At 41.1% G+C, this 13,258-nt stretch overlaps 1 protein-coding gene across 6 annotated transcripts in view; it reads right to left on the reverse strand.

Annotated features, from left to right (window-relative positions):
* Positions 1-212: 212 nt before the first annotated feature.
* The window catches only part of CPLANE1 (ciliogenesis and planar polarity effector 1), a 156,159-nt gene continuing 143,113 nt past the window's right edge, over positions 213-13,258 (reverse strand). For 3 of the 6 annotated variants that reach the window (XM_030927509.1, XM_030927506.1, XM_030927507.1), the window contains 3 exons: positions 9,019-9,108; positions 2,271-2,449; positions 491-1,768 (listed from right to left, as the gene is read on the reverse strand). In XM_030927509.1, the coding sequence (XP_030783369.1) occupies positions 1,592-1,768; positions 2,271-2,449; positions 9,019-9,108 (446 nt within the window). In that variant the 3' untranslated portion in view covers positions 491-1,591. Of the gene's footprint in view, positions 1,769-2,270; positions 2,450-9,018; positions 9,109-13,258 lie in introns of all 6 variants that reach the window. The other 3 variants (XM_030927508.1, XM_010373440.2, XM_030927505.1) reach the window with 2 other exon arrangements.

The raw sequence follows: 13,258 nt of genomic DNA on the forward strand, positions 1-13,258 counted from the left end.
AAAATGACTACTATAGGAAAGATGGAAAATAAATGCTTGTGGGCATACAGATAAAGGGGAATGCTCATACAGCCTTGGTGGGAATGCAAATTAGTATAGCAGCTATGGAAAACAGTATGGAGGTTCCTCAAATAATTAAAAATAGAACTACCATATGATCCAGCAATCCCATGGCTGGGTATATATCCAAAAGAAAGAAAATCAGTATATCAAAGAGATATCTGCACTCCCACATTTATTGCAGCTCTATTCACAACAGCTAAGATATAAAATTGATATAAGCATCCAACAATGGATAAATAGCTAGAAGAAAAGGTTTGGAATGTTTCTAACACAAATAATGATAAATGTTTGAGGTGATGAATATCCCAATTACCCTGATTTCATTGCTAAACATTGTATGCATGTATTAAAATATCACATGCACCCCATTAAAAATGTACAAGTATCATGTATCAATACCCATAGAATACACAAAAAAGAAACAGAAAACATTGTAAAATATTTTAAATGACAATAACAATTAAATGACAATTTATAATAATGTTAGCATATAAAGCTATTTTCTAAAACAATTTAGTAAGGAGAGTGGCACTGTTTTATAGTTCAACAAATCTCTTTAATGTTTAGCTTAATAGAAGGCAGCTATTACCATACCTGCTTCTGCATTCAACTTGCTGCATATGTTGTAAAATCTGGCTTCACACAGGTAGATATTTGGAAAAAAGGGGGTATTTAATTGCTTTTTCAGATAATAGTGTGCTTTGATATTATACCAAACATTGATGAAGTAGTTGAAGGATCCTGGTTCTGAGTCAATTCTCATAAAAATTATCTCTTAAAACTATAACACTGTTGGAGCTCAATACCAAAACCTAACCAGGTCTCTGTACCATGGTTCTTACAAATTTAAGATAAGTCTTCTAGAGCCTGGAGTCATATTCCCCTACTTTCCCGCCCAAAGCATCCACGCCTGTTTCTTCCTCCAAGGCTTCAGGCTGCAGGGCAGAAGACAGAAGATCTCCTGGCCTCCATGAAACTTGGCTTATTTAGAAATTCACGGTTGGTAAAATGTAGTTGGTTTTTCTTTTCTTTTCTTTTCACGGTTGGTAAAATGTAGTTGGCTAAACCCTGCATAGGTGTTTTAAAATAGGGTTCATAATTGAGTTCTCAGGTGAGACTGTGATTTTCTTCTCAAAGAAAAGAATTTTTTTCCCTATTAATCTATATATGGTTGTTTCTCAAAACTCAGAGGGTAATAAAGGAGGAGGCAAGATAGAATGTTTTTATTGAAAGTAGGTTATGCAAACTTGGCTTGAAAGGTACTTATCATTTTAAAAATTATGCCTAATGATGCAGCAAATACAAAAACATATAATACATCAATAGTCAACCTTTTCCCCATGAAGGCAAAGTTATTGAGAAATGTTTATTTTTCCTCTTGAAATGGCTAATCCAGTTAATAATATGATAGCAGATGGAAAATTCACATTGCTTCTTTCATTGCTTCTGTCCCTTAAACCTGTTAATCTTTCAGAATCACATTACTGAGGTGCTGGCCTGTGTATGGAAACAGAATGATATCCAGGTCTTACAGGTCCAGGGCCCAGTGGACAGACAGGCCCTGGTCCTCCACGCTGGCCACCATGTCTTCAATGGCATTCCAGTCCAGCTTGCTGAGGATGCTGCCAGTGCTCTCAGACACGCTGTCCATGCCGCCCACCCCAAAAGGATGCTCTGGCTCTTCCTCTTCAGTTGGAGACAAGTCCTATTGAATTGAAAAGATAGTCAGTTGTGGTCCTAGCCCCTAAAAACAAACAGAAAAACAAAAACAAAAAAACCTGGAATGTGAACTAAGCTTTCAAAAATTCTAGAGTTGTTCATCCATCAAAGGGCTGAAGGAAATGTGCCAGGAAATAGGGCTGTGATTGCCCAGCACATCCAGATGGACAAGAGCTGAACATCATCTCACACAACGAGATGCTGGCACTGGATTCAAAGACAGGGAAGAATGGACGTTGATACTTGTAGTACAATTTTATATTCTTACATTTTGGTCATTTTTTTAGTTAAAAAATACAGTCACAGAGAATTCTGAAAGATAAATGCTGGAGTACTAAGCCAAAAGGGAAGATGTTTTGCATCACGATTTCAAACTGACCTAACAACCTTTCAGTATTTCCACATCCCACAAAAAACAAACTAAAAAACAAACACAAAACCTGAAGAACATAGAGCAATCACTAGACAAAATCTAGAACAATGCTTACTTGTAGAAGGGAATTGTGGCTGTCATGAAGAATCTTATGGATTTCTGAAGGTATCGTCCAGGGACTCACCACAGTCTCCTCTCTCTCATACTCCACACACACCTGCTTGGTTTGAGGTGCAAGTCCAGCACTTCCATGTTTTTTTGTATGCTGCTGACTATGACATGAAGCATTAGAGCCTTTTAAGGGATAAGAACAAAGCATACATTGGGATGGATTGATTGATTGACTCATTTGTTAATTGTGACTTTTATCATCAAAGCAAAGGTAGTCACATTTTAAATAATATTCAAATCATAAGGTCTGGATATGGTTCACTTTGGGGTTCGAACAATTCCTGTCCTGTCAGTGTATGAGATGGAAAATGAATTCCAGCCTTCTTTGGATTTGAAAACTATTAGTAATTAATCTCTAAGACAAGAAAATTTAGGGAGGAGAGGCCACAGATACAACAGAACTGTGGAGAGGTCTTCACATCAAAAGTTGGGTGAACTCTGAAACCTGTGCCTTCCCTGTCTTTTACGGAAAGTCTTGTGAAAACTTCTTTTTTTTTTTTTTTTGAGATGGAGTCTTGCTCTGTCTCCCAGGCTGGAGTGCAGTGGCGCGATCTCAGCTCACTGCAAGCTACGTCTCCCAGGTTCAGGCCATTCTCCTGTCTCAGCCTCCCGAGTAGCTGGGATTACAGGCACCCGCCACCATGTCCAGCTAATTTTTTTGTATTTTTAGTAGAGACGAGGTTTCACCGTGTTAGCCAGGATGGTCTCGATCTGCTGACCTCGTGATCCGCCCGCCTCGGCCTCCCAAAGTGCTGGGATTACAGGCGTGAGCCACCGCGCCCGGCCGTGAAAACTTAGAAGCAATGCTTTGGGCATCTTCACCCAGGCTTAATACTTACAATCTGCCTTTGGGCAAAGGCATCACAGTGAGTGTGGTGACAACACATTATGACCCTCTTTCTTCTTACTGCATGTATCAGTATTTGTTGAAAAGAAACTTTCATTCCAGCTAATGCCCAGAAGCAGCTTAGTAAACCCACAAACCAATAAGGTTTCTCCGCACAAAGTCCTAGGGGAGCCTACCTCACCTAACACAATGTTCCAAAGCCAGCGTCACAGCATGTTCTACCCTTCAAGGTGATTTCAAGACATGGGGCAAGATGGGATTAGATCCCAAACAAGCAGTCATGTGGCTCCCTGAAGCAGGAAGAAGAGGTAGGACAGTGCTGAAGTTTGGGCCCTCTTTGTCTTTGGTAACTCTACCAACCTTATGTACTTGAAGCTGAGGATACCACCAAGAAATAAAGCCCCCAAAATAATCACAGCACACACTTTGGCATTTATATGGGCTAATAAGCACTTTTACGTTCAGTCCCTTGAACTTACCAGACACTCATGCCTGGTCTTTGAATTTTCTAACACACCTCTGCTTTCCCTAGCTAACTTCATTTAGTTCCATGGCTTTAAATATCACCTACATGCTGATAACTCTCTAAAACCTGTACCTCCAGTCTCATAAAGCTAACTGCCACTTCTTAAAATCTTTGCTTGGATGTGCCATAAACATCTGAACTTTAACAGGTCCAAAACCACACTGTTAATTTTTACCCCTAAACTTGCCCCATCCCAGGAGACACTCAGGTTAAAATCCAGTTGTTTATCTTTCTTTTTTTTTTTTTTGAGACGGAATCTCACTATGTCCCCAGGCTGGAGTGTAGTGGTGCAATTTCAGCTCGCTGCAACCTCCGCCTCCCGGATTCAAGTGATTTTCCTGTCTCAGCCTCCCGAGTAGCTGGGATTACAGGCATGCGCCACCATGCCCAGCTAATTTTGGTATTTTTAGTAGAGATGGGGTTTCACCATGTTGGCCAGGCTGGTCTGGAACTCCTGGCCTCAAGTGATCTGCCTGCCTCAGCCTCCCAAACTGCTGGGATTACAGTCGTGAGCCACTGTGCCCTGCCTCATCCTTCTTTCTTATACATGTCACATCCAATCATCAGCAAGTCCTAATTTTGTCTATCTTCAAAATATATCCAAATCAAACCATTTCCCCCATCTCCATTGTTAAAACCCTAGCCCAAGCAATCTATCCTTGTATGCTGTCTTTTTTCCACATGTTCTAAAACATAAATTATATTATCTCTCTGCTTAATTGCCTAAAATGGAGTCTCACTGGATCTCAAGTAAAATCCAAACTCCTTGCCTTAGCCTACAGTATCTAGCCCATCTCTTCCACCATATCTCTCGTCACTTTTCCATATTGATCTTTTCTGTCATACCAACTTTGTTTCTGTACCAGGGCTCTGAACTTTCTGTTCTGCCTTATCTTTATATAACACTCTTACCAGAACTTTGAACTTCTGCCTGAAACTGTTTTGCCTTATCTTTACCTAACAATCTCCTTTTCATCATTTAAGATCTTCACTTCAAAATCACCTTCTCTTTTTCTAACTTTTTTTTTTTCTTTTTTGAGACGGAGTCTTGCTCTGTTGCCCAGGCTGGAGTGCAGTGGCCGGATCTCAGCTCACTGCAAGCTCCGCCTCCCGGGTTTACGCCATTCTCCCGCCTCAGCCTCCCAGGTAGCTGGGACTATAGGCGCCACCACCTCGCCCGGCTAGTTTTTTGTAGTTTTTAGTTGAGACGGGGTTTCACCGTGTTAGCCAGGATGGTCTCGATCTCCTGACCTCGTGATCCGCCCGTCTCGGCCTCCCAAAGTGCTGGGATTACAGGCTTGAGCCACCGCGCCCGGCCTTTTTTTCTAAATTTTTATTTAATTTTTAATTTGCTTCATACTAAGAGCTGGAGTAAGAGTTTCACCTTCTCAAAGAGACCTTCAACCACCCTTGCTAGAGTAGTTCCAACTAGCCAGCCTCATTCTCCCTTATTGATGTGCTGCTTTCTGTGTTGTTCATGAGTAACAGTGCCTGGTATGTTGTAGGAGCTCAATGGGCAGTTGCTGAGTGAATACTCTTCCTGACAGTTCTATGGAGGAAGCATTATTTTATTTATTTATTTATTTTTTTGAGATGGAGTCTTGCTCTGTCGCCCAGGCTGGAGTGCAGTGGCCAGATCTCAGCTCACTGCAACCTCCGCCTCCCGGGTTCACGCCATTCTCCTGCCTCAGCCTCCCGAGTAGCTGGGACCACAGGCGCCCGCCACCTCTCCCGGCTAATTTTTTGTATTTTTAGTAGAGACGGGGTTTCACCGTGTTAGCCAGGATGGTCTCGATCTCCTGACCTCGTGATCCGCCCGTCTCGGCCTCCCAAAGTGCTAGGATTACAGGCTTGAGCCACCGCGCCCGGCCACAAATAGATCTATTAATTTGCATCCACAAGGTGGCAGCTTTCCAAAAGCTTCTTCCTGGATTAGTGCCAAAGGGAAGGGAGCAGTGGTACAGACAGCTTAGGGATTTTTCTTTTGACTAGCCCCAAGAGTCTGAAAAAGAAACAAAGCTAACATCATTTGGTAGCACCTGCCACTGTAATATCCAGTGTGAGAGCTATGCTCTAGTTGAAAAGGTTTGACATTTTTTCTGCTACTTAAAGACATCAGAGAGTATTTTGAAATGCCACTGAAAGTCCCATGTTAAAATAATTCAGTAAATTATTTTTCAGTAAATATTATTCAGTAAATAATTATTTCAGTAAATATTAATAAGGAACAAATTTTGAAAAACCTTATAAAGGAAAAAAATCTACAAGCAGATCACAGGAATGCATATGAGAACAAATACTGTGGTAAAAAAGAAAGCAGTCATTAAAACAGAAAAAGTGAGACTGAAAGAGAAACCAATGAGTGGTTAAGCAACACAACCACAAGAGTAGGCTTCCACTTCAAAGCAGATGGGAACAAGTGGAGGTGGGGTGCTGAAGTATCCTTCAAGTATTCACGATATGACTAGAGATTAGCAAAGACTACAAACATCAACTAATCCCAACCCCATCTTGGCTACAATTAATTTGGTATCTAGACATTGACACTCTTGTTTTGTCAAATGAACATGATTATTGCCAGCTAGAAAGAATGACAAAATCAAACCACTACCTAGTCTGCTAAAATTACAGTTAAGAGTCTTGCATTTTAGGATAAATCTTCACCTATGGGGTATTACAAACCTTGAGAGGCTATCACTGGGTTTCTCTCACCTTGCTTTACCTAGAGATGGTTTTGTAATTTCCTTCCTTTCAGATCATAATGCATTTTTCTAGGGTTTATCTGGGATATCCAATTTGAGATAAAAATATAATATGAGAAAATTTCTGTGAAACTGAGCATGCATAAGTCTTTTCAAGGTAAACTGTCCTGCCCCATTGGACAGTGAAAGCTTTCTAAAGTGAAAGGTAAGTTACAGATCAAGAAGACACCCCACAGCAGAAACCAGGCTGCCAAGTACACTGGCTTCCCTCAGAAAGGAAGTACTCTTTCTCTAGGATGACGGGCACTGACACTCAGTTTCTTTATAACATAACACCAAACAGTGTCTACAGAGTCTAGCCTGAGAAATCTGAAACTGGATGATAAAACTAAACCTATTACCTCCACCATTCCCAAAGAAAATCCTGCTTCTTTTCTTGCTCTACTTGTGTCAATTTGTGGGTCACAGTCTATCTAAGCACTTAAGCTAGAAAGTTGGAGTCACACATTTCCAACTTTCAGAGGCAGGGTTACCATTGAACAATGAAACAAATATGTACAGCTTTCTATGGGCAAGGCCTCATGTTAGATTATAACGACCTCAAGAACACAAAACCCTGGATCTCTGGGACTTTCAAAAACAAAACAATATAATGGTACAAGTAATTTCAACTGTTTTGAGAGGTAACATTGTATTTGGGGAACATTTGATCTGTTGAACTAGACATTGCTAGATATTTGCTTTGAAAAGAATAAAAAGCTATTGAGTACTCTAAACTAGAAAATAATTCATAATGGATAAAAAGGAAAGACTTTGAAAGTGAGAAAAGATAGCATGGGATTTAGAAGCTGATATGGTTTGGCTGTGTCCTCAACCAAAACTCATCTTGAATTGTAGTTCCCATAATTCCCATGTGCTGTGGGAGGGGCCAGGTGGGAGGTAATTGAATCATGGGGGCAGTTACCTTCATGCTGCTGTTCTTGTGTTAGTGAGCTCTCATGAGATCTGATGGTTTTATAAAGGGGAGTTCCCCTGAATACGCTCTCTTGCCTGCCACCATGTAAGACTTGACTTTGCTTCTCCTTTGCCTTTTACCATGATTGTGAGGCCTCCATAGCCATGTGAAACTGTGAGTCCATTAAACCTCTCCTTTTAAATTACCCAGTCCCAGGTATGTATTAGCAGCGTGAGAACAGACTAATACACAAGCACAGGAAATGATGCTTTGAGGATTCAAATTGATCCAAATGACCAGAAACTTGGGTTTTAATGCGTACACGGGGAAAAGAGTAGAAAAAGTACCAAATGCATTGTCTAGAAAATACAGCCATAGACATTAAAAAGTTGATAAATGAGTTAAATAATGGATTACACATAGGTAAAAAGAGATAGGGTAAACTGAACGACGGATCTGCAAAGTAATGAGCTAGTAGTAGAGAAAGAGGCATAATACCAAGCCTAGGCTAATTACTTTGTATTTCTCATCATTTCTCACAGTACATATAAATTAGTGGGGTTTGTTTTGTTTTGTTTTGAGACAGAGTCTCACTCTGTTGCCAGGCTGGAGTGCAGTGGTGCAATCTCGGCTCACTGCAACCTCCATCTGCTGGGTTCAAGCGATTCTCCTGCCTCAGCCTCCTGAGTAGCTGGGACTACGGGTGCATGCCACCATGCCCAGCTAATTTTCGCATTTTTAGTAGAGACAGGATTTCACCATGTTGACCAGGATGGTCGCGATTTCTTGACCTCGTGATCCACCCGTCTTGGCCTCCCAAAGTGCTAAGATTACAGGCATGAGCTACCGCGCCCAGCCAAATCAGTGGGTTTTTAAAAAATAATTACCCCTACCAAATTTAGTTCTGTTCTTTCAATAGGGGATAACTGCACAGATTTCGTTGGGTTTAATGTGAGGATCAAGTGAGATAATGCACATGAGGTGTGAACATAATGCCTGGCATAGAGTAAATGCTCTATACCTATTAGCTACTATTGTTATTGTTTTAAGGATATCTGGACAGGTCATTTAACTTCTCTATGTCTGTTCTCATAGTAAGACACGGATAATAGTTACCCTGTTTACCTACCAAGGTAGTTACATATATCCTCACTATTATAATCTGTATTTTTTCCAGGTGAGAAAATTAAGGATACATAAATGGGTTAGAAATTTGTGTGAGGTTGAGTAAGTGGTTAACTTGATTCCATAAAGCTACTCCAAAACTTCTTCTCTGAACCACTGCAGCACAGAGTCACAGCATTCATTCTGAAATCTATATTTGAAATTGAGTGATTTATAATTTTTAAAAATTTAGTATTAAGGGCCAGGCACAGTGGCTCATGCTAAAGCCCAGGCACAGTCGCAGGACTTTGGGAGGCCAAGATGGGTAGATCACCTGAGGTCAGGAGTTCAAGACCAGCCTGGCCAACATGGCAAAACCCCATCTCTACAAAAAATACAAAAATTAACCAGGCGCGGTGGTGGGCACCTGTAATCCCAGCTACTGGGAGGCTGAGGCAGGAGAATCGCTTGAACCCAGGAGCCGAGATCGTGCCATTGCACTCCAGCCTAAGAAAATTTAGTATTAAGTCTGAGAACTTTATCTTCTTTATCCCTTACCTTTTCGGAAGGTAACTGGAGACTGCATAGCCTTTCTTACTGATGCTTTGGCTCCACCAGCTTTTTTCTGTATGGTGAAAGTGGCAGTTCCTGTACAGACAAACATTATTAATCTTCCATAGGCATTCATGATTTTTATATATATTGTGAGTTATTTGAGGACAGACATCTTCTCCTGATCAGCTCTGAATCTGCTCACCAAGACCTATTCACAGTAGGGGCCCAATAAATGGTGGCTGGTTTGAACCAAGGCGGCAAAACATAAGTGCAGACAAAGAAAGGGAACACTCTGCTTTGACACCTGGTATCCTTCAAGCACAGCCATATTCTTGTTTCAAATAGCAAATGTGTTTTGACGTTTCTGGCAACTGGAAAAGCTAGGAACATAATACACCTCTTAGCAGTAAACACCTAGACAAAATGCCAAGTTAAATTTTATCAACAGAATGATTAGTTTCTTAAACTCAAAGATTAATAACAATCATTTACTTCCATGTTATGCAATATGTTCTCTTATTAATATAATCCTCAACAACTCTCTGAGGTAGGTTTCAGATAACTTATGAGGGCAAAAATCAGCAGCAGAGCTGGGATATAAACCTAAGTTCAGGGGATTTTAAAACTTAGACTTTTATTTCTTTTTTTTTTTTTTTTTGAGATGGAGTCTCGTTCTGTCACCAAGCTGGAGTATAGTGGTGCAATCTCTGTTCACTGCAACCTCCGCCTCCCAGGGTCAGATTCCCCCGCCTCGGCCTCCCAAGCAGCTAGGACTGCTGGTGCGTGGGCCCGGCTACCTTTTTGTATTTTAAGTAGAGATGGGGTTTCACCATGTTGGCCAGGATGGTCTCAATCATCTAACCTCGTGATCCGCCTGCCTCAGCCTCCCAAAGTGCTGGGATTACAGGCATGAGCCACCATGCCCAGCTGACTTTTACTTTTTTATGCCTAAGATGCTTCTCGGTTACTAATCACATAATCTTTGTATTGTAGTTGACAGAACTAAACATAAAACAAGCAACAATAACACAAACTACTCCTGGCCAGGCACGGTGGCTTATGCCTGTAATTCTTGCACTTTGGGAGGCCAATGTGGGAAGACTGCCTGAGCCCAGGAGTTTGAGAACAACCTGGACAACATGGCAAGACTCTGTCTCTACGAAAAAATTTAAAAATTACCTGGGTGTGGTGGTGCTCACCGGTAGTTCCAGCCATTCAAGAGGCTGAGGTGTCTAACATACCACTAGGCACGGTGGCTCATGTCCGTAATCCCATCATTTTGGGAGGCCAAAGCTGGCAGATCACTTGAGGCCAGGAGTTTGTGACCAGCCTGGCCAACATGGTGAAACCCTGTCTCTACTAAAAAATACAAAAAATTAGTTGGGCGTGGCGGTGTGAGCCTGTAGTCCCCGTTACTCCAAAGGCTGAGGCAGGAGAATTGCTTGAACCCAGAGGGCAGAGGTTGCAGTGAGCTGAGATCACACCACTGCACTCCAGTCTGGGTGACAGAGCAAGACTCTGCCTCAAACAAACAAACAAACAAAAAAAAACAGAAATAAAAAAAGGCTGAAGTGAGAGGATCATCTGAGCCAGGGAGGTCAAGGTTGCAGTGAGCCATGATCACACCACTGCACTTCCATCTGGGCGACAGAATGAGTTCCTGTGTCAAAACAAACAAACAAACTCTTAACAGTATGGAAGCAGGGCTGAAGAAATTAGCCAAAAACTACATACTGCTTCACAAGATAGAAAGCAACATACAGTCAAACTCCCAAGTACATTAAGAAAAACTCTTCATTTACAAATTAACTGCAGTGCATTTGAAAATCTTGATGGAGCCTCACCTCCCCACATGTGCAATGACTGAACTTGACCTATGTGAGTTCAGGTTATCTGTATCACTGACTAGGAAAAGGTCTGGAATCAGTCTTGCCTGGGTTTCCCTTCATTCTCCCAAACACTGGGGGACCTGAAACTTCTGAATGTAGCCAGGTGAAATGGTTGGGTGTGGGTGTGACAGAGGCCACAAGAACAAGGGGAGTCACAGCCTGCTCTACTGAGGCAGAGAAGTCAGAATATCCACAAGCACTCAAGCTGCCTCTTTTATCTTTGCCTTAAAAGACAGGACAATAGCCAGGCATATGGTATTATTCTCTGACGTGATATAAATACTATAATACCTGCCTATTAATATCCTTGAACAATAATTTGTTTATAAACAGCTATGCTTAGGCAAAAAGCTCAATAACTATTTTTTCCATTTATCCATTTGTTCAATGTTTGAGTATTTCATTTGTTCAATGTGAGGGGTAATATGAAGATGAATAAGGGAATACTGCTGCAACGTATTCTAGTATGGGGCATGAAGTTTACAGGTAACAATAACAGGACGCCTGTTGTAGTGCTTCAAGAGGGACATAAACACGTGACTAAGGGTTCAAAGAACAGAAAAATAACTGCTTTGGCCACTATTATCTCTAATTTTCATAGCAACCATGCAGATTAAATATAAGCCTCAATTTAGAAATGAGAATGTAGAATTTCAAGTTGATTATATCAGATTGGACAAACTAAATAATTAAGATTAGGAATGTCTTCAGACATACAGAAGTGAGACATTCAAGGTATAAGGGAGCACAAATCATGTCATGCGGTTGGAAGACAAGATGCTGAGCAGCACAGGTTCTGTGGGGAAAGGAGGTCAAGGAAGCAGGAGAACACACAGAGGATGCTTGAAGGCCAAGCAGAGGGTCTAGACGTTTCTGCATGGGTATGAGTGTTGCTGAGGGTTTCTGAGACCAGGAGTAGCAGGAGCCCCTCCTCAGCATAATCCAGCAAGGGCAGGTGAGATTAACGGAAAGACAGGCTAAGGCCACAGCAACTGTCAAAGCACAAGGTAAAAATAAAGACTTGAAATTGAACATATATAACAGGAAGACATATTTCTGTATAATTCAAGACTTTTTCATCAGATGTTAAGAAACCATCAGATGTTAAGAAACTATCAGATGTTCTTAAAACCTTGACAATTTTAGATATGTGTTTAATTCTGGCAAATATATCAGGTGTAAAATAATTTTTTTTAAAAAAAGTATGGTTCACTATTTTGAAATTTCCATTTTAAAAGAGCAGTATTTTCTTACTGTAATTTGTCAATCAAAAAAGCCAAGAGCTGGTCAGGCATGATAGCTCACACCTGTAATCCCGGCACTTTGGGAGGCTGAGGTGGGTAGATGCTTGAGCTCAGGAGTTCAAGACCAGCCTGGGCAACACAGCGAGACCCCCACCCCCCCATCTCTACAAAAAACTAACAAATAAACAAAAATTAGCTGAGAATGGTAGCACACACCTATAATCACAGCTACTTGGGAGGTTGAGGTGGGAGATGTCTGTTGAGCCTAGGAGGCAAAGGTTGCAGTGAGTCAAGATTATCGCACAGCACTCCAGACTGGGCGACAGACTCTGTCTCAAAAAAAAAAAAAAAAAAAAGCCAAGAGCTAACCAAATCATGAAGGGTTTCATCTAAAGAATTGGGATTTATGGAAATTTCAATTTTCTAAATTGAGGCAGCATATTGAAGTGTTGGTTCTATGTGTGTAGGCTCTAGACCCACCCTAGGATTAAATATTGGCTCTACCACTTCCTAGTTGTATGATCTTGGGCAATTATTTGAGCTTTCTATCTGCCTTGGTTTCCTCGTCTTTAAAGTGGGAACATAATAGCACCTATCTCACAGGGTTGTAATTAAAGAACATAAACAGAACCTGCCACATAATTAGTTGTTATTTCACTTTTTTTTTTTTTTGAGACAGAGTCTCGCTCTGTCACCAGGCTGGAGTGCAGTGTTGCGATCTCAGCTCACTGCAACCTCCGCCTCTTAGGTTCAAGCGATTCTCCTGCTTCAGCCTCCAGAGTAGCTGGGACTACAGGCGCACACCACCATGCCCAGCTAATTTTAGTATTTTCAGTAGAGACGGGGTTTCACCATGTTGGCCAGGATGTTCTCAGTCTCTTGACCTTGTGATCTGCCCGCCTCGGCCTCCCAAAGTGCTGGGATTACAGGCATGAGCTACCACACTGGGCTTATTTTGCATTTGTAAATGTACACATTTATATTACATGTCAGCTATTATAATACATTCTTAATATATAAACATATTACAAATAACTATGTTTTACTTTAGTAATCAAAACTCAAATATGGCACAATTAACTAAAGAAAGGTTAGTAAATAATAGATATA

The sequence above is a fragment of the Rhinopithecus roxellana genome, chromosome 3 (genome assembly GCF_007565055.1).
Source record: "Rhinopithecus roxellana isolate Shanxi Qingling chromosome 3, ASM756505v1, whole genome shotgun sequence".
Lineage (NCBI taxonomy): Eukaryota > Metazoa > Chordata > Mammalia > Primates > Cercopithecidae > Rhinopithecus > Rhinopithecus roxellana.